Source organism: Gopherus evgoodei, chromosome 1, assembly GCF_007399415.2.
Source record: "Gopherus evgoodei ecotype Sinaloan lineage chromosome 1, rGopEvg1_v1.p, whole genome shotgun sequence".
NCBI lineage: Eukaryota > Metazoa > Chordata > Testudines > Testudinidae > Gopherus > Gopherus evgoodei.
In genome coordinates this window covers 348,017,373-348,038,581 of record NC_044322.1, presented here as the reverse complement: position 1 = coordinate 348,038,581, position 21,209 = coordinate 348,017,373, and the positions used below count along the sequence as shown (strand labels likewise).

The following is a 21,209-nucleotide window of genomic DNA, read 5'->3' as shown; positions in this document are numbered from 1 at the left end:
TTCCCAAGGAAACCAGGTTTGGGTTTTATGAAGATGGTACAGATCCAGCTTCCCATTAATCTGATCTACCAAGTTTCAGATAAAAAGTTCTGGTTGTGATCGGTCCTTAAATTTCAGATTTTGAGATGTGACAAGAATCCATTAATTGTTGTGGTCCCTGGATTATTAAAAGCAGACTCCTTGTTTAGCTATACAAATTGCACTCCAGTTTGAGAACTTTATTAATTATTATTATTGTCTGTTAATGTACTTGTATTACTATAATGCCAAGAAGCCCTTCTTATGAATCAGGACATAATTGTGCTAGGTGCTGTACAAACACAGAACAAAAAATGGCCCTTGCCCCAAAGAGCTTACAAGACATAGCAGATGGGTACAGATAAATGATGGTACAGTACATGTAAATAATGATCAACGTAGTAGGCAGTGGTCTCAGCTAACAAGTAGCCCAACTGTGGTCAAGAAGAAATTAGAGAGACAGGCTGAGGTTTTAATTTGGACAGGAGGAGGCAGGTGTGGAGTACAGAGGTATCTCTGTGAGTCATCAGCATAGGTATGGTAGGTGAATTTGTGTTTGCAGATGAGATTTTCAGAGATAAGGTGTAGAGACAGAAGAGACGGTGGACCAAGGACCAAGACCTGTAGAAAGTTGAAGGATGTAATGAGGAGAATCCTCCAGAGTTGATGCTGAAGGACTGATTAGAGAGGTAGGAAGAGAACCAGGAGAGGAAAGAATCACAGAAACCAATAGAGGACAAGATTTCAAGAAAGAAGCATGGTCAGTGTGTCAAAGGTGGCTGACAGGTCAAAGAGGAGGATAAGGATAGAGACCTGGTTCTAAGCTTTTTCTAGGAAGAGGACTTTGATGAGAGTGCTTTCAGCAGAGCGTAAGGGGTGGAAGCCAGATTGCAGAGGGCCTAGTATGGAACTGGAGGGGAGGAACTCTAGATACCAATTGTAGCTAGCAAATTCAATGAGCTTAGAGATGAAAAGGAAATGGGGTGGTAGGTAAGAGGCAAGCAGGGTGCATTTTTTTAAGATAGAAGAGAATCATAGAATATCAGGGTGGGAAGGGACCTCAGGAGGTCATCTAGTCCAACCCCCTGCTCACAGCAGGCCCAAACCCAGCTATCAAATCCCCCCTCATTCTTCTCTTCTGCAGACTAAATAATCCCAGTTCCCTCAACCTCTCCTCATAAGTCATGTGCTCCAGCCCCCTAATCATTTTTGTAGTCTTCTTGGCGACAAGGGCACACTGTTGACTCATATCCAGCTTCTCATTCACTGTAACTCCTGGGTTCTTTTCTGCAGAACTACTGCCTAGCCACTCGCTCTCTAGTCTATAGCAGTACATGGAATTCTTTGGTCCTAAGTGCAGGACTCTGCACTTTTCCTTGTTGAACCTCAACAGATTTCTTTTGGCACAATCCTCTAATTTGCCTAGGTCTCTCTGTAGCCTATCCCTATCCTCCAGCGTATCTACCACGCCTCCCAGTTTAGTGTCATCTGCAAACTTGCTGAGGGTGCAATCCACACCATCCTCCAAATTGTTAATGAAGGTATTGCACAAAACCAGCCCCAGGACCGACCCTTGGAGCACTCCGCTTGATACCAGCTGCCAACTAGACATGGAGCCATTGATCACTACCCGTTGTGCCCGATGATCTAAACAGCTTTCTAGACACCTTATAGTCCAACTAAAGCATGATTGTATTTTGAGGGGAAAGAGCTAACAGCCAGTGAGAAGTTAAGAAGAAGAGTGAGGAAAAGGGTGAGAATGGTCTCAGGGGAGATCAGGAGATGTTATAGGATGGGGTCAGTGAGGCAAGTGGAGAGGTTAGAGGAGATGAGCAAATGAGAAATGTTCCTTTAGACTTCTCATAAGTGGTGAAGCACTGAACCAAAACTTTATGCAGATTGTGAGCTCTTCAGAGCAGGGCAACACTCTTTGGTATTTTTGTGTCATATATGACACTGTCAGCTCAGAACAAATAATAAATAGTAATGATGCCTAGGACTGTTACTGTCAAAGCACTGCCCTGGCCAGTTGTACTGGGTACTGGGGTTTCCACTGTCACTGCCACAAAAACAACCATTCTTTTAAATCTTTTTGTTGTAATACACAGTAAACATGGAAGGCTTGTGGCTATGAAACATATACAAAACAGCACGTCACTAGTTGAAAAAAGATTAAGGCAAGACTTTTTCTTGGACTTAGTGTAGTTTTTCCAGTTGGAATAATTCACTATACAATTATGACCTAGGAAATGAACACAACCTATGATGTACTTATCCTATATGATCTGGATGATACAATTAACCAGAAAAATCCTACCCAAGCAAGTAAAAAATAATGCTAATGGAGGTCATATACTGCCATTTAATTAACCTAGTGTGGCATGTTCATTTGTCACAGACGCAAGTACTGCAAATGCTAATTGTTTCAGTCAGCTAATTGGAAAATTGTTTGAAAGAAACTGGAAAGGGTAATCCCATAGCAACAACTGGTCATGTGACCATGAGGCTGTCAGATATGTGCATAAATATGATTTTTACCAGGTTAATATCTGCTTAGTCTGGAAGCAAATACTGAATGATGACCTTTTTTACTAAGCCAGGCAAGTGATGTAACAAGACAATTTGACAGAATGTACTGGGAAAGACCTTATGTGCTGCAAGACATAGCTTGGTATTCAGAATACCTGTTTGATGAAGTGCAAGAACATTAAAATGTGAACTTCTAATTTTCAGGCATATTCTACTGTATAATCTTTTTGGTGTATTATGTGGCAAACTCTGCCCCCTGTATCATCACATTCAGGGAGAAGAGTCTTGCCAACTTTTCAATGTTATCACGTGTTTCTTGATATCTTTTGTTTAAAGATCCAGCTCCTCCAGTCATGTGATTAAGTGATTATCTTAGCTTTCGTTTTTAAAAAAGTGTCTAGCTCTCCTGAATGCAAAGAAAAGATTGAAAGACTCAAAAAACCCACAGGCAAATTAAAAAAAAGGCACAAATGGTTTAATTTTTAAAAGTTTGTGATTTTTAATGTCAATTTCATGAATTTTGACTGTCTGAGGATGACAATACTGGTTGTATGAATAGTGGCGGAGTGGGAGATACTGGGATGGATCCATTATCCCTGTGGTTCCCTTGGCCATTGTGTTTTGTGTAGTAGGTCACAGGAAAGGCAGGGTCTGCTGTAGCTTCAGGGCTGAAGGACTGACTGCAGATTCTCAGGTATTGGAGAAGGATTCCTTATTGATGGTTGGCTTGGGACAGGAATAGCTGCAGAGAGCAGTTTAACAACAACCAAGAGGAATACACCTGGTCAAAAGCTCAAATACTCTCTCACTCAAACCCTCATTGTCATAAACAGATAGTTAAGGGTTAATGTCTTTTACTTGTAAAGGGTTAACAAACAGGGACCCAAACACCTGACCAGAGGACCAATCAGGAAACAAGATACTTTAAAATCTAGGTGGAAGGAAGCCTTTATTTGTGGGTTTTGGGTTTGTGCGTTGTTCTCTCTGGGTCCTGGACGGGACTAGAGGTGCAACCAGGTTTCTGCCAATCTCCCTACTACAGGCTCGTATCTATTCAGAATAGTAAGTAAGTACAAAGGCGGTTATAGTCTTTTAACTTGTTTTTCTTTATTTGCAGATGTGTACTTGCTGGAAGTAGCTTAAATTGTGTTTCTGCTGGAGAAAGCTTCTTTCTATTGTCTATAAGCTAAAAAACCCTGTATATTTACCATCTTGATTACAGAGACAATTTTTATGTTTTTTCCTTCTTTATTAAAGTTTTCCTCTTTTTTTAGAACCTAATTAATTTTTTTGAGTTATCTTTTGTAAGACTCCAGGGAAGGGAGTCTGCACTCACCAAGGAATTGGTGGGAGGAAGGAAAGGGAGGAGGGAAGAAAAACCTGCTCTCTGCGTTTATCTCTGTATCTCTCTCCGGGGAAGAAGGGAACATTCCTTTCGGGTGGGGATTCAAGGAATTGAATCACGGTGGTCTCCTAGTGTACCCAGGGCAGGAGAGAGCTGGGAGAAAGAAAGGAGGGGGAAGGGAAATGGTTTATTCCCCTTTATTTTAAGACTCAAGGAATCTGGGTCTTGGGGGTCCCCAGGGAAGTGTTTGGGGGGACCAGAGGGTATCAGGCCCTAAAATTCCTGATTGGTGGCAGCGCAACAGAATCTAAGCTGGTAATTAAGCTTAGCATGAATTCCCCTACTACTCATATTTTGGACGCTAAGGTTCAGATTTGGGAATTATACTATGACACTCATAATTAGAAACACTAAAAAAACACATTAAAAGGCCAGTAGAATAATTAAATACTGTAACCATTGTCAATAATATGTCATCATACAGAAGCTGCAACATTTGGATGTAAAGGTAAATGTGTATATTTATTTACACTTGGTACTTGTAAAAGTAGGGTCCCAAAATCCTCTCCTATTGCCATGATTTTCATGAAATGAGTGGACCATCAAATAAAACATGTACTTATTCCATTAACCCTTGCAGTGGTTGTGAAATTAGAGAGATTTGTTTAAATATGTGAATACATTGTTTTAATCATATCCTCACTAGAAAGTTGTCTGTTGAAAGGCTCTTCTCTAATGTGCTACAAAATGATTTATTTTTATTTCATGTGTTAGAACGTACAGCCTACAGTATTTACCGTCTAACATGTAATCTAAATGCAGATGTTTGAGTTCAGTACTATTAATAATAATAATTTTGAACTGCAATATCAACCAGAGGCCAAAGTCAAGACCTGGAACCACAAATACATGTTCCCTTCCTTAAGGAGTTTGTAGTCTAAGAATCCTCACACTGATACCAAAGATGTGCTTCTTTCTGTGTGTCTCTTAAAATTCAGCTGCTGGAGTCGTGTGATTTAGTGATCATTTCATTGACATCTCAGTTACGTTTTAGACTTTACATTCAGAATTTCCAGGACTGCATACAGGGTTTGATCCAAAGCCCATTGAAATCAGTAGGAGCCTTCTCACTGACTTCACTGGGCTTTGGAGCAGGCCCTTAACACATTATACCCAGCTGTGCTGGGTCTGTCCCTTCCCTGTGGTCAGCTCTACCACAGTAGCAAATAGGTAGTCACCTGAGGCAGCAAAACATTCAATAACCATTTGTGTGAGTGAATGCGAGCTGATGGGGGAAGCAATCTGCAGCTTTATCTAAGACAGCAGGACCCCTAAAGCCAGCCCTGCCCATATCAGACCGGACCAGTGTTCATCTGTTAAAACAATGGATGCTAAAGTACTGATCCTATCATTTCTAGTTAAAATCATTTGAAATGTAAAGCCTGTGTTTCAGGATGGACCATTTAAACAAAGCACACAGCACTTAGGGCATGGATAAAGGCAAGTTTCTTATAATGTTCCATACAGAAAAAAAAAAAAACTTATTAAGAATGGCCATACTTGGCCAGACCAAAGATCCATTTAGCTCAGTATCCTGTCTACCAACAGTGGCCAATGCCAGGTTCCTCAGACGGAATGAACAGAACAGGTAATCATCAAGTCATCCATGCCCTGTTGCCCATTCCCAGCTTCTGGGAAAACAGAGGCTAGGGACAGCAACCCTGCCCATCCTGACTAGTAACCATTGATGGACCTAGCCTCCTGGAATTTATTGACTTTTTTTTTTTAACCCTATTATAGTCTTGACCTTCACAAGATCCTCTGGCAAGAAGTTCCACAGGTTGAGTGTGCATTGTGTGAAAAAATACTTCCTTTTGTTTATTCATGATGCGGTTGATAACAACATTAATAATATATTTTAGTGTATAACCTCCAGATCTGAAGGCATCTGGGATCCTTAACTGAAATAACTACAAAACAAATTACAGTATCTGCAGACATGATGCCTGTAAAAATGTCCAAGAGCCAGAAAACTAAATTATAATACTATAAACCCCACAAACCACAGAACTACTCCAGCCAAGAAACAAGATTTGAGCTTTGCTCTGAAGGTGCCACAGATGTACCTTTGAAATACATGGAGGGAAATGACATTCCAGAGTTAAGGTCCCTCTGTGGAGTAGGCTTGCCTTGCTGTCCCCTTGCTTTATTCTGTAGCCCACTCATTTCATGATCATGTGGAATGGTCAGCAGTTCCAACGTGGTCAATCTTAAAATGGCTGTGATGGGTTAAAGTGGCAGACAATCCTTCATATAGGGGCAGATTCTTTTTGCCCCAGTCTGCTCTCTGTGCCCTTCTTAGGCATGTCTTGTGGTGGGGGAGACACCTGTATGAACCTGTACCTCTTTACCTGCAACCCCTGGCTCAGGGGTAGAGAACAGAGACTTTCCAAGGGGACTGTAAACAGTGCGAAGACTTACCGCTGTGGCGCCTCCTGCTGGTCATCTCAGGGAATTAGTTCTTTTCCAGCCTGGGCACCCTGCACAGGCCGGTGTCCCGCTGCCCCTTGGCCCCCCGTGTCCCTCCCAGGACCCAGTGCCCTTTGTCTTTGGGCACTGCTCCCTGGCAATATCCCCACAGTCTCAGTGTCTCCCCACCCAGGGGAACCCCCAACCCTCTATCCCTGCCTTGCCTCAGTCATAGGCTACTGCCAGTCACCAACTAGCCCCCGTTCCTGGGGCAGACTGCAGTATAAGCCACTCATCACTAGCAAGGAGGGTCTGGCCGTGCTGCTTCTGCCTACCCATGGGCTGCCCCCTGCAACTCCCAGTACCCATTGGCCTTCTGCCATGCTGGAGCCTCCCCAGCTCTGCTCCACTCTGCTCAGGTCCATCTCAGTAGAGAACCTGCCTCTGCTCCTGGCTTCCCTGGCCTTTATAGGGCCAGCTGGGTCTGTTTGGGGCATGGCCACAGCTGAGCCTACTTTCCTTCATCAGCGCAGGCTTCTTGCCCCATCCACAGCCCTCTCCTGGACTATTTCAAGCCCTGCAGGGCAGGAGCAGGTGTCTACCCTCCTACAGGGACTATAAGTAGCTGGCACCGATTAGAGCAGCCCCCAGACTTCTCTAACCTGTTCGGAGCCAGAGCTGGGTAACGATTCAGGAAACTATAACCAGCTTCTTGGCTCCCCTGGCATGCTATATAATGATGGCATACTACTTAAGCGATTACATCTTAATAAAAACAACAAGGAGCCCTTGTGGCACCTTAGACACTAACAAATGTATTTGGGCATAAGCTTTTGTAGACTACAACCCACTTCATCAGATGCACTACTGTATTTTTTCACTCCATGCATCTAATGAAGTAGCCCACGAAAGCTTATGCCCAAATAAATGTTTTAGTCTCTAAGGTGCCACAATGACTCCTTGCTGTTTTTGCTGATACAGACTAAACTTGGCTATCCCTCTAAATCTTAATAGTAAGTCCTTGGAGTGTTCTCACTGGATAAAAGGCTTTTATTCATAGAGCCATGGCATTACCCTTTAGCAAGGGCCTTTTAATGCAGTACTAAGTAGTAGAACAAAGTCCTACTGGGCCATTTCATATTCTTTGTAAACATAATGGTATTACTTGTTCATCTGTCTAGTCACTATGCCCATTACTGTGGTATCCAAGAAGCAAGTAAAAAAGCTGAAAAATGTGTGTTAGGTACAAATTTGGATAAAAACTTTATCATAACCATTAAGAATTTAGAAAAAAAGGTGGGTCCTGATCAGGACGATTGTGCATAGTAATTAGATTGGGTGTGGGGGAAGATCTCTGTACTAAATTCCAAGCTGACCTTTTTTACTTGGAACTAATCCCTGAACTAATCTGTAAAGTTGCTAATTTCCATTGCAAATTCCTCCTCAAAATGCATTCCTTCTGTCACACCTACAACATATTGATTAACTAATGTTGGCTAGATTGATCTGCAGTCAAATTAACTGATATTGTTTATATTTAAAAAAATAATTATCTTAAATGATCTGGAACAATCAAGTTGTGTGCCCTATGTAACTGCAATCTTACGGTCATTACTTTCATTCCTCCTGTTGTTTGTTACACACTTGTTTCATCTTCTTTCAAATTAGATAGTAAATTTTTTGGAGACAAGAGACCATTTTTCCTTACCTGTTTGTGTAGTGCCTTGCCCAATGGAGTCTTGACTTGGCCTGTGTGCAACACCCAGTTATAAATAATACAAAGCCATCTAAACAAATTTGTTCAATTTGATCCTATCAAGTAATAGTAAAATAATTCTACCTACTCTGCATTTAACCTACAGGATTATAGATGCACTTTATTAATGAAAATTATTTTTTTTAATGAGAGAAAGAGTAATCCAAAATACCTAGAGGACCTGAAGGCAAATAAAGTAAATCAAGAAAAAGTGTCTCTAAAAATGTCAAGCTAAACAAAGCCTTAATAAATTAATGAAAATGGGGGTTTTTTTGGAAGACTGCCTTTCCTTCAGCGAAACACCAATTGAATAGCATTCCCATAATCTAAGACGGGGAGTCTGGACTCTAGCCATATAGTACAATAGCTTCTACTTTTATTACTGCTTATTGGATGGCAAGAAATCAAAACGGTAAATCCCATTACAGCACCGTGCAGAAAGACAGTTCAGACACTGAATAGCAAATTCAAGCAGATTGCATTTATGGTAACATCACATTTCTGTTCAAATAACATCATTGTCAGGGGCAGTAGACTTAACTAGGCAAAAGGTTTTGTATTACTCAGGTAACACTGAAACTTTTCATTGCTCTTTACTTCTGTTTAAAACCACTGTAGAGCCAACACAGCCAAAAGAGAGTGAGCTGGATTCTGTTTTTTCCTGGGCTTCAGCAGATGTGTTTACTGCACTGACTGAAGCCAGTGAGACTTAAGTTTATTGATAAGCCCTTAGCCGAACCGGAGGCTTAATGACAACTATGCAAACCCATTATCCTCAGTGAGTGTGCATCTGATCAGGATACAGCAAACAATTCTGCTGATACTCAAGAAGAAAGAGAATCCACCTCACTCTACTTTAGCTGTTTGCAATGGTAACAGGAGTAAAAAGTATGAAAAGATATTTTTATCACTAAAGGCAGCAAATACGACTGAATATTCATAGGGAACAGATCTGTTAAGGAAGAAGATGGAATTTTTCATAGTCATTTTTCAGAATAAAACCACAGCTTAACTGCAACTTTAAATAGAAAAAAAAAAGTTTCATTTTAAAACTAAGGGCTTATTTATATATGGTGTTGTTCCTGATTAACCCCATGTGTGAACACTCTTATTCTGGAATAAGAATACCTTGTTTGAAAGCTATTGCATTCAAACTCCTCCAACCCTATTTTAATCCAAACTTTCAAGTGTAGTCAAACCAGTAAGTCTGTTTTATCTGGAAGCCGAAACAAGAGGGCTTGGTATTCACTACAGTTAAAAGATGTGAATTTCTTCAGTATTATTAACATGCTTGAGAATATTATTAATCATATTAAAACAGTGGAAAAACTACCTCCAAAAGAGTACACTGGTTAAAATTGCTTTTGAGTCGTATGACTGTGTAATATTAATGTTAATACCAACGTTATATTTTTAAATGCAATTGACTTGTTACCTGTACTTTCTAAAAAAACAATCTCCAGAACCTGTATACTACAAAGGCAAATGAAAAGCAAGCAGATTTTAATAACAATGAAAGTATTGTACAGAGCATCTGAGAGCTGATTCTTTTTTTTTAACTAAAATAAAGAGCTAAATTTTTTCTCACTTTTCATGTATTATGGATATTTTTATCTTGCAATGAATGTGTGTTGCTTGATTATATAAGAAGTAGCTTGTCTTTGCAAACATGTTCATTGTATCTTATGTTTTAAAGTCAGTGATTTGGAGCAGTGATTTTTCAGTGATGCTGCCATGATTTCTCTATGTTGCTCCTCTTTATGTAATACTTTTTTTTTTTCTGGCAGAAGAATAAACATATGTTCCAGACATTCCAAGGAAACTTGCTAGGCTGACCTTTAGGTGAAACTGCAGATATTTGTAGTCCAGAACAAACTGACAATCAGTTAACTCCATGTAAAAACGCTAGTATAGTCATACCCTAGGCATTTAATACTAGAGTGGATAAAGGATCACTATAGTCTCTAATTAAAATCCTGCACTGGCAGGGAGATGGATTAGCTGACCTGATCAACATTTTCAACTTTAACTTTTCTGACACTGTGATATATGAATACATGAGCCTAGGACCTGTAGTGCCTAAGCTCTTGCGTGACTTGGAAAAACAGAGACAATACATTAGTATTGAATGGCTAGATGTGTGCCCTTTTCATGGTGGTATTTGTATATAAGAAAGCTGACTAGATATAACAGCTGCTTTTACTATGTTCAGCAGGACGGGATCATGAGGATTCCCAATAAAACAGGAAAGAGCCGTGGAGTCGGAACACTGAGGCACATTAGTGTTGTTTATAATACTGATAACTACTACACCCAACTCAGTGATAAAAGGATGTAAAGTCTTTAAGGAGTCTAAACAAAGAAAGAGGAATTACCCAGTGAAGAGTGCTGAAGGAAGATGATGGCCATTTACCAAGTCATAATAAATGTGGGTTGACAGGCAAACTGAAAATATAGCCCTGGGTAAAAGCGTGTAATCAGGGCATGAGGTTAACTGAGGAAAAGACAAGGCTAAAACTCAGGCATATGACTTTATGGTACAGAATCTGATTTTATAGATTCTGACGGAATCAAGATCTGACATAAAAAGGATTTATAAACTTTATTGTGATGACATACACCCGTGGTTCTGAAAATGTGGTTTGCATTTCAGAGGCTATTTAAAATTATGCAGTTTAGAAAAGGAATGTTACCCCAAGATCTGAGAACTGATCACTCATTGAAAACATAACCAGAGACTGAGGAGAAAGATGAGGAGTCTTTAACCCATACTCACATGAGCAGTTCAATTTGCTGTAGTGGAATCACTCACATGTGTAATGAATTCAGGTTTAGGTCCTTTACCTTTATGACCTGAAGTTAAAAAAAGCAGCAGTTTATCTCATCAGTTTATTTAATTTTTTTTATTCTTATGGGCTTGACAAAATGAGGCACATAATGCACACAGTCTCTGCCTTGGAGAGATTATAATATAAGCAAAACAGACACAGAACAGACATCATGCACAGGGAAGTTATTGGGTTGTTTCGTATTCTCATTTTGAATGTATCAGTAACATTATTGAAATGCCTGACTCATTTCATGTGGGCAGGGCACAAGAAGTGAGTCTTGATGAAGGATTGAAGTGGAGAGCAGATAGTGGGTTGATGACTCAGAATTGGAAAGACTAGGGGAAGCATATTGATGGTTGCAGGGGAAGCAGATAAGAGGGACTGGCATAATTGGCAAAGCAAGGAGAGGAAGTGACATGATAAGCTATTAACACAAAGATGTTGACTGGATTGGAATTATGCAGGGATGAGGAGATAGGGATATTTTTGGTAAGTAAGAGGGAAAACATGAGAAGCAATTAGGGGGTAGGGAGAGCAACTGGTCATGTGTTTTGTTTTTACATCGAGTCTCTTCAGTTTAATCCAAAATATAAGTGTGTGGCCATTGACTTACGAGGAGAGGCTGAGGGAACAGGGGTTATTTAGTCTGCAGAAGAAAAGAGTGAGGGGGGATTTGATAGCAGCCTTCAACGACATGAAGGGGGGTTCCAAAGAGGATGGAGTTGAGCTGTTCTTAGTGGTGGCAGATGACAGAACAAGGAGCAATGGTCTCAAGTTGCAATGGGGGAGGTCTAGGTTGGATATTAGGAAACACTATTTCACTAGGAGAGTGGTGAAGCACTGGAATGGGTTATCTAGGGAGATGATGCAATCTCTGTCCTTAGAGGTTTTTAAGGCTCGGCTTGGCAAAGCCCTGGCTGGGATGATTTAGTTGGTGTTGGTCCTGCTTTCAGCAGGGGTTTGGATTAGACAACCTCCTGAGGACTCTTCCAACCCTGCTAATCTATGATTCTATGATTGTGCATATTTTCAGATAGACATTTGCAACTCCCAGTATGTTCTACTGGGTCACCCTGCAAAAATAGACCAAGTAAATTCTTAGTATTAAAAAACCTGCTACTTTTGATTAAAAGTCATGAATGTTTTCAGTTGCACTTCAATAACATTACTGTAAAAGACATTGCCTCCATTTAATATACTGGGCAATGTGCTCGTAAAGGACAACAGTCCAAGCTGTACATAGAACTCAATGAATTCTTGGATGAAATATCACAGAATCACAGTGTATTTTTACTTCATGGGTTTTTAATGAACATTTTTACGAGTTTTATGCCAAATCAATACAGTTAAGGTTGGATTCTGATAGCTTTATTCATGTTTAAGTCATACCATACATCATGACCGGTCCCAGTGAAACAATTTAATTACTTGTGGAATAAAGTGCTACTCATTGTGACTAAAGGTATCAAAATCTGACCTGTATTTCTCCAGTGTTGCCATTTAGCAGTTTAAATTAAAATCTATGGCATTTGATCAAGTTATTTTGGAAGACAGAACCTTTACAAAACTCATGAGAAAGAGCAAGCATCAATGATATTGTGGGAGACTGTTCTCCATTTGCTATATATTAGTCATACTTTATCAGTATATGTTATGTTTAGTTACTTGTAAAACCGTAATGGTATTAATAATCAAATGATTATTTTTGCATTGGTTTTATGCCCAAATTTGTTTCTGGATGTGCTACTTTCATCTGGGATAATAAAAATCAATGCATGGTGTTTAATGTTTCTAATATTGCTCAGATCATTTTTGCAACATGAAATGACTAGACTGGACAGAGACTTTGTGAAACAAAGAGTGAAAATATTTTCAGAAAAACTTGGTTGTCTCTTATTTGTGTTCTTCATGAATGAAGAAGCATCTTCATTCTTTGTAACTAATGCCTCCCAAAGTGAGAACCAGGACCAGACTATTCAATCTAGCGGGGAAAGCTATAACATTATCCAATGGCTGGAAGTTGAAGCTAGACAAACTCAGATTGGAAATAAGGTGTAAACTTTTAAGGGTGAGGCTACTGGAACAATTTACCAAGGGTTGTAGTGTATTCTTCATCACTGACTACTTTTCAAAATGGAGTGGATGTTTTTTTCTGAAAGCCATGCTCTAGGAATTATTTCTGGGGAAGTTCTCTGGCCTGTGTTATACAGGAGATCTGACTATATGATCATAAAGGTCCCTTCTGATCTGGGAATCTACTTTTACCCAGTTGTAAATCTAGGATCATTGATTATGGTTTAAAACTGCCAGCATGCATCCAGGATAAAAAGAAAATTGTGATATAATTTGGCTATTTATTGAATGATCAAATTTTTTTCAGAACTAATTATCAGGACGACAGTTAATGTGCTTTGAGTGCTGAGGAGCAGTGGCCTTGGAGCCGAAAAATAATTGATTTAAAAAAGGCTTATGTGCATGGTTCAGTGCCCAGTGTAATCTATAAGATTCTTTCCATAGTTTTGAATGGACTTTGGATCAGGCTCTTTATTATCTTTGATCAGGACTGTACTTACAAGTGTCATAAGTCGGCTTCCTCATGACTTGGCTGTTCCCAGGGCTTAACTATTTGACCTACCTCAGAGAGATGCTCAGGACCAGATTCTGCTATCACTTACCCCACTGCTAACCTAGAGTAATCCCACTGAGCTGGTTTCTTCTGTGAGTCAGTAGAATAGCTCGGCATCTCCACACAGAATGAAAAACCTTGACTGTTCGAAGACTCAGTCCTGCAAGGCCCTCTGCACATGGCACAATGCCTGAAGTCAATGCGTGTTCAACGAGAATAGATCTTTCAGGATCATACCCAACATGATGGTGGGAGATGCTGAAGATATAAATTCTGTAGAAACTAGTACTGTACTAAGCTCAGGAATATTCAACAAAAAGTGCCAATCGATTATTAATAGAGCTTTAAAATTTGCCAGTTGACTGAAATCAGAATGTTGATGAAGTTCCACCAGAAACCACATAAGGGTCTGATAGTTTCTTGCCAGCTAGCCTGCCTGTCTCTAGGGCAGCCTGCCAGGCAGACTATCCTCGAGTCAAGGACCTTAGGCCTTCCAGGGTCCATGCTCCAGAAGAGCTGGCAGGAAACCAGGTAGTTTTCAAAACCAAATTGAAATGAAAGCAAATTTCAGCAAATGGAATTATCTCCACAGAGCAGTAAGCATTAAGAACTTTCGTACCACATCAGCAACATACTGGATTATACTTCATACATAAATACAACTCATATGTTAATACTTTGGGATATTAGCAACAACAGCTTACTACCTTGAGGTGGAATACAGTAAACTTATTCATATGGGGTCTGAGTATAAAATAAATGTAGTACACATCAAGAATAATGTGAAGCCAAATCCTTAGCTGATATAAATCACATAGGTCTATTGACTTCAGTAGAACAACACTATTTTACACAAGCAGAGGATATAGCTGATGGAGGACTGCCAACCCCAAATGTTCCAAACTCGTGAGTCTGGCAGTGTAGTCGGGGGGCGGTCAGTCCTCCCCCTCTGGAGGCCACCCTGCTCACTATGTCATTGGGATCTCAGCCTAGTATTGGGGAACTAGCAGTTTGGTGATAGTGTCGCAACTGGCCCTAATCTCCTCCTGCAGAGAAGGGCACACCCAGTAATCACTCAGCTCTGGGCTCTTGCAGTAGAGTCAGAGAAAAACCCAGTAGTCAATTAGCCCCAGTCTCTTCATTCAGAGACAGGGCAAATCCAGGGGTCAGATGTCCTAGTTTTGGCAGACAACCAACAAACCCAGGCCAGGTGGTGGCAGGTGAGGCCTGGGCCTATTCCACCAGACCCCCAACCCAGGGCCCTAACAGTGTCAGAGTGATCTGCCACTGGGTCAGCAGGGCTCCCAACCGCAACACACTGGCCATACTTGAAGCAAAGCTGCAGCCAGACTAAGGTTAGCTGCCCCTGTGCCACTTCCTCCCCTTCCCTTGAGGTGTACCTGGATTAGCGGGGTATCATCTGCCTCTTCTGGGTAGGTGTCCCTGGCATCACTGGGCTCAGCAGCAGGGTCAGCAGCAGGGAATGTCTGTCTCCCTCTGTGTCTCAGCCCCAGCTGAGCAGGAGGCCCTGCTCTTTATATTTCCTGTTTTGGTGTCATACTTCCGATGGGAGGGATGAGGCAGTCCTGGCTCCACCCACGTGGGCAGGGAGGGTGGTTCTTCCTCCTCTGGCTCAGAAGGAGGCCACCTGGCCTTACTACAAGCCCCAAAAATCATTAGATTGGCTTATGAATCATGAGACCAATTACAAAAATACATTTTGGTTCCTTTTATTTGTATTCTGGTTTCGAGCCCTGTTACACTACACTGGGGTCACATTTTCAAACTTTTCTCCCCAACCATACAGGCTAAAAATTTACCTTAAACATAAAAATCTATCTGAGATTCTAACATATTCACATACCTGTAGAATCTTAGTCTTTAAGAAAAACATGAATTACTGCAAAATCTCAGAATTAAAATCTTGAAAGATGGCAACAGAGCCAAAGGTTTGTTCAGCTAAACTGATAGATCATTTTACAGGATCATCTTGGCATATAGGGGATCTAATCAATCCCCTGCTGTTTGGGGACCTCGGGGATTGGTGCACCACAGTCCCTCCTATTTTCTGCCTGTGATGTAGAATAGTTTAGTTTTCTGAGGGCTCTAGTACTTTAGACTAATTTCAGTTGTTGGTTTGTTGCGGGTGCTGGGTGGCGTTGGTAACCTGTGATATACAGGAGGTCAGACTAAGTGATCTTCTGGTCCCTTCTTACCTTAAACTCTATGACTTTATGACTCTAGGTAGCCAGCATTACTTTGGAGATGGTCTTTCTTATTGTGTAAGACTACAGCAGCTGTTGGGCTTGGGTTAGCATCCCCTTGATTTAAAATGGAGGAGACTGTAATGGTGGAGGCCATTGACCAAAGTTCATTCAGGCAAAATAACCTCTTTATTCATACAGCTTGTTGCCTGAGGCTACCATGTCATAACATTTCTTCCCAGATCTGGACCTTAGTGTCCAAAATATGGATGTTAGCATGAAAACCTCCAAGCTTAGTTACCAGCTTGGACCTGGTAATTGCTGCCACGAGCCAGGAATTATACAGTGCCTAGCTCACTGTGGTCTCCCCAAAACCTTCCCAGATTCCTTGAGTCTGACCACAAAGGGAAATAATCCACTTCCCTTCTCCCTCTTCCCCTCCAGGTGTTCCCTCCCTGGGTTCCTGGAGAGATATACAGATTCAAGCTCCATGAATCTAAACAAAGGGATTCCACCCTCCCTGCTTCAAGTCCTTGAAACACAAGTACCGAGAGATCTAACCTCTCTCCCCCCTCACCCAGAGGGTATGCAAAGTCAGGCTTAGTAAATCTAACACAAAGAGACTTTCGCCCCCCCCCTTTGTTTCTTAGCCTTAACCAGTGAAAAACACTCAAACAGGTCTTAAAAAGAAAGCTTTATATAAAAAGAAAGAAAAAGGACATAAAATGGTCTCTATATTAAGGTGACAATATACAGGGTCAATTGCTTAAAGGAAAAAAAATGAATAAACAGCCTTATCCAAAAATAATACAATTTAACACATTCCAGCAACTACACACATGTAAATACAAAAAAATATATAAACCTATTGTCTTACTATCCTTGTACTTACAACTTGGAAATAGAAGATTAGAAAACCTGGAGATAGAAAAATCACTCTCAGAGCCGAGAGGGCACAGACCCAAGACAAAGAACAACGAACCCACACCCAAAACTTCCCTCCACCCAGATCCGAAAAAGTCTTGTTTCCTGACTGGTCCTCTGGTCAAGTGTTTCAGCTTACTGTTTGTTAACCCTTTTATAGGTGAAAGAGACATTAACCCTTAGCTATCTGTTTATGACAAGTACTTTAGAGTAATTTCAGTTGTTGGTTTGTTGCGGGTGCTGGGTGGCGTTGGTAACCTGTGATGTACAGGAGGTCAGACTATGTGATCTTCTGGTCCCTTCTTACCTTAAACTCTATGACTTTATGACTCTAGGTAGCCAGCATTACTTTGGAGATGGTCTTTCTTATTGTGTAAGACTACAGCAGCTGTTGGGCTTGAGTTAGCATCCCCTTGATTTAAAATGGAGGAGACTGTAATGGTGGAGGCCATTGACCAAAGTTCATTCAGGCAAAATAACCTCTTTATTCATACAGCTTGTTGCCTGAGGAGTTAGTGGAGAGCGTTCTTTGGTTGCTTTTTGTTTAAGGAGAAAGTGTTGGAGTCTGCATTGGCGCTAGGCCAAATTTTTATTTATAGTGAGGGCAGGTCTACACTTAAAATGTTGCTGAAGCGCTTTAGTGAAGATGCTCCTACGCTAAGAGGAGAGCATAGTTAATCCACCTCCCTGAGACGCAATAGCTGTGTCGATGGGAGAAGCTTTCCTGGTGACATAGTGCTGTCTACACAGGAGGTTAGGTTAGGTTGGTATAATGACAGTACACACCCTAGAGCAATGTAGTTACAGCGATATAAGTCTGTACTGGAGACCTGACCATAAACTCACACATGCATGTGTACACACATGCTCTAATTTTGAGCTAAGGGTCTGATTCAGTGTCCATTGAAGTCAATGGGAGCTTCTCTTTTACTTTAAATGGGTGTTGGATCAGGCTTCTATGTGACTGTTCTGATTAGCTCCTTATAGAAATCAATATAAGAAACTACAGATGACTCAGTAAAGAGTTAGATCTTGCAGTCTTTATTGGGGAAAAATTACCAGTTATTTCAAATGCTTTATGTACTGCTGTGTCAATAACAATTACTAATACTCATGCGTATGGGGCATCGTAATGAAAAGTAAAATAATAGGTAGGTAAATGCAATTTTTTTAGACAAAATATGTGAACCATGCTAAAGTGCAGATATATTATTCCCTCATTTTGAATGCTAGGAACATAATGGTCTATTTGCTGACAAGGAAGGCTACATCTATTTTAAATATTAAACAATCCCTTCTTCATACTTTGTTATTGTGTTTGCAGTTCAGTTTTTATGAGTGTTTGATTCACACATAATACTCTTTTCATACGCAATTCTAATAAATAATTTACAATACTTGTTGTTTGACATATTTTCTAAATGTATTTTAGCCTAGAGCCAGCAAGGTATTGGTGGAACGTGTAACAGAATTCCAGTTATTATGCTTGGCCTTGTAAGACTTCATAAGCGGCCTGTAAGAACAGAAACAAAATGAGAGGGCAATTGCTAGTTTTAATCTGTTTGACTTTCAGTTGCAACCATTCTCGAGTATGACAGAGCGAAATATAAACTGCACTGTGGGAAGAGAAGAAAAATACAAGGGCTGAGCACCTCATGTGAGGTACTTGGTAGCTGAGACTCAGCTTTACAAAGGCATTCAGGTGCCAAAACATGCAGATAGGCACATAGTGGTATTTACAAAAGTGACACAGTGAAATAGGCACCTATGTCTCATTGACTTTCAATGGCAGTTGGATGTCTAGCCATTTGGCACCCATCTCTATCTTTGGGTGCCTCAATACCTTTATAAATCTGACCCTGGGCATCTTGCAGAACTGGATGCACATTTTTCTTTTTTCTTCCCAGGTCAGTAACATAATCCCTTCCAGCTCTACCTGTGTGAGTGTATGATTAGCCTTTAAAGACCTTTCCCCCTCCCCAAGAATACTTCCATTCTAAAATTATCCGAAGCATATCTTTGATGTAGAAATTAAAGGGGTCTCTGTTCTTCAGCCACTGTTTTCTAACATATTATTACTGTCACTGTTATTTCTCTGTTTATTATATTCTGTGTTTCCAGATAACACCCTCCGAGTGATAGGTGTTTCAACAGACACTAAGCCACTGGGTTGGCACTATGAAGAAAATAGGAGCTTCAGTCCAAATGTGGTAAAAGAAATTGAATCTGTTAGGCCTTCCCTCATCTTGCCGAAAAGAACAAAAAGAAACACGCAACAAAGGTTTTTGTAATTTACAGCAGAAAGATCTTAGTCCAATAATGGGGCTCATTAGCTGGCTCTGAATTAAAGTTTCCAGGCTAACCCCTTCTCCAGAGATTTCTGGGTTGTTGTTTTTTTAATACTGTTTACTATGTCTCAAGTTCCCATTTGAAACCTGCTGCAACTGTAGCCAAGTTCTGCTGAAAGCAATCTGACTCCTGTAGCCAGGCAACCACCACTATAAGTTTATACACAGGTGCCCATTTGCCATTTGTCCTTTTCCTAGTTTTCTGGGAAAGGTAGAAAGAGAGACAGAATGCAGCAATGATTTACCAAAGGAAGAAGAAAACAAAAGAAGGATGACCTATCTTTTATTCATATCCCATTGTCTCTCTCACACACTTTTATTACACAAAACTAGAAAAACCAGAATAGGGAAAAAGAACTAATCTTTATGGGAAAAACAGATAAACAGATGTGCAAAGCAGTCCATTAAACAGACAGACCGTCCTATTACAATGATGAACAAATGTAGCGGAAGGTATTGTCTCAATGTGCGTAACAGGTTTTGATAGGTTTGAGATGTTGGGCATATGTGGGCAAGCTTTCTAGAAAACAACAGCAGTATTTTGGATGATTGATAAAATTTTCAAGGGTATTTATGCCCTCCTGTTACTTTGGATATATTAAATTGTGCATGAAAATGTTGCATTCTGTGTGGTTTAGATAAATGGTATAAGTCTTCCAGCAAAAGCTATCTATGGGAACCAGGAAAATAATTGTGTACAATGTGCATAGGATTGGATTACAAGTACTGTAGTGACAATAACAGCCAAACGCACAATATGATTTTACTTTCAACAATATTTATTTTATTTAATGTTATTTATTATGTTATAGGTACAAGAATGGCTGTGCTTAAACTGTCAGAGACAAAGAGCAATATCAGGACAACTTGGGGATATGGGCAAAATGCCACCTCCAATGGCAGCCCCTTCACAGTCAGTATCCAAACCATCTGTTGTTCCTCAGAGCCAGCCTATGCCAGCCGAGTCAGATCGCCCTCAGAAAACTGCAGCACTGCCTACCCAAATAGTGGAGAAATCAAAAGAAGAACCAGGAATTCAGAAGAAAGTTCCAAAGCTTTCGCAGGGGAAATTGGCAAAGACTCTTTCAGCTGATAAAATCCAGCAGGGGATTCAGAAGGAAGATCCAAAACTTCAACAGGGAAAATTGGCAAAGACGCTTTCCGCTGATAAAATCCACCAGGGGATTTCGAAGGAAGCTCCAAAATTCCAGCTGGGGAAACTGGTTAAGATACCATCAGCTGATAAAATCCAGCAGGGAATTCAGAAGGAAGCTCCAAAACTTCAGCAGGGGAAACTGTCAAAGAAACCTTCAGCTGATAAAATTCACCAGGGAATACAGAAGGACGATCCAAAACATCAACAGGGGAAACTGGCAAAGACGTCGTCAGTGGACAAAATTCCTCCGGAGATAAGTTCAGATGTAAAGCAACGTATAAGCAAATTGGAGGAAGACAAAAAATGTCTGCTCCCGGAAGAGAAACCATTCCTCCCAGAGGGCAAAAAAGAGGACATCAAAGTTGAGACTAAAGGACAAGGTATCAAAGAGAAGTTAGAAGCCAAAGTACCTCCTGAGAAATTGCAGGTTAAGAAACAAGAGGAGATTAAGAAGGAAGATTTGACCACTGAGATTCCACAAATGCTATCCAAACATGAAAACATCCAGAAAAAAGAAACCCTAGCTCAAGTAGCACCTTTGCCAAGACTTGATCGTGTGGAAACAGTGAAAGAAAAAACGGTAAGATTTGTTTTTCTTTTCCTTTTGTTACAGTAGGCAATAAAGGACCTCCTTCTGCATACCCGTACTTATGTGAGTGGTCCTTACTGTCAGAGCTGTTGGAATGACATGGGATGACTCTCACTGGTAAGGGTGATAACTCCTGTCAGTAAGGATTTGCGCAACAGGGCTCGGAGTGTCCTTGTGTGGGTTTTCATGTGAGTTTGCATAATTTTCAGTCTCTGCAGTTCAGAACTGAAACTAAACCAAAATTGCTTTTTTGAAGTCAGATTCAAACTTTTCTCTTTTTTTAATGGCTGTTGTAGATTACTTTAGGCTTTTGTTCAGTTTTAATCATTGAAGCTGATACAGTATTTCATAGATCTCAATCCTTGGGAGAACCAAGTTGCAACAATGTTTCACTCTGTTAATGACTGTTTTCAC

At 40.5% G+C, this 21,209-nt stretch overlaps 1 protein-coding gene and 1 long non-coding RNA gene across 8 annotated transcripts in view; one reads left to right on the top strand and one right to left on the bottom strand.

The window, feature by feature from the left end:
* Positions 1-15,086, bottom strand: part of LOC115650857 — a 33,717-nt gene extending 18,631 nt beyond the window's left edge. Inside the window, exons 1-2 of the long non-coding RNA XR_004000240.1 lie at positions 14,975-15,086; positions 10,894-10,970 (exon numbers count right to left, since the gene is read on the bottom strand). This is a non-coding gene — a long non-coding RNA (uncharacterized LOC115650857). The remainder of the gene's footprint in view (positions 1-10,893; positions 10,971-14,974) is intronic.
* The window catches only part of PCLO (piccolo presynaptic cytomatrix protein), a 540,429-nt gene that overhangs the window by 240,764 nt on the left and 278,456 nt on the right, over positions 1-21,209 (top strand). For all 7 annotated transcript variants that reach the window (XM_030560944.1, XM_030561095.1, XM_030561007.1 and 4 more), the window contains one exon: positions 19,863-20,786. In XM_030560944.1, coding sequence (XP_030416804.1) covers positions 19,863-20,786 — 924 coding nt within the window. The remainder of the gene's footprint in view (positions 1-19,862; positions 20,787-21,209) is intronic.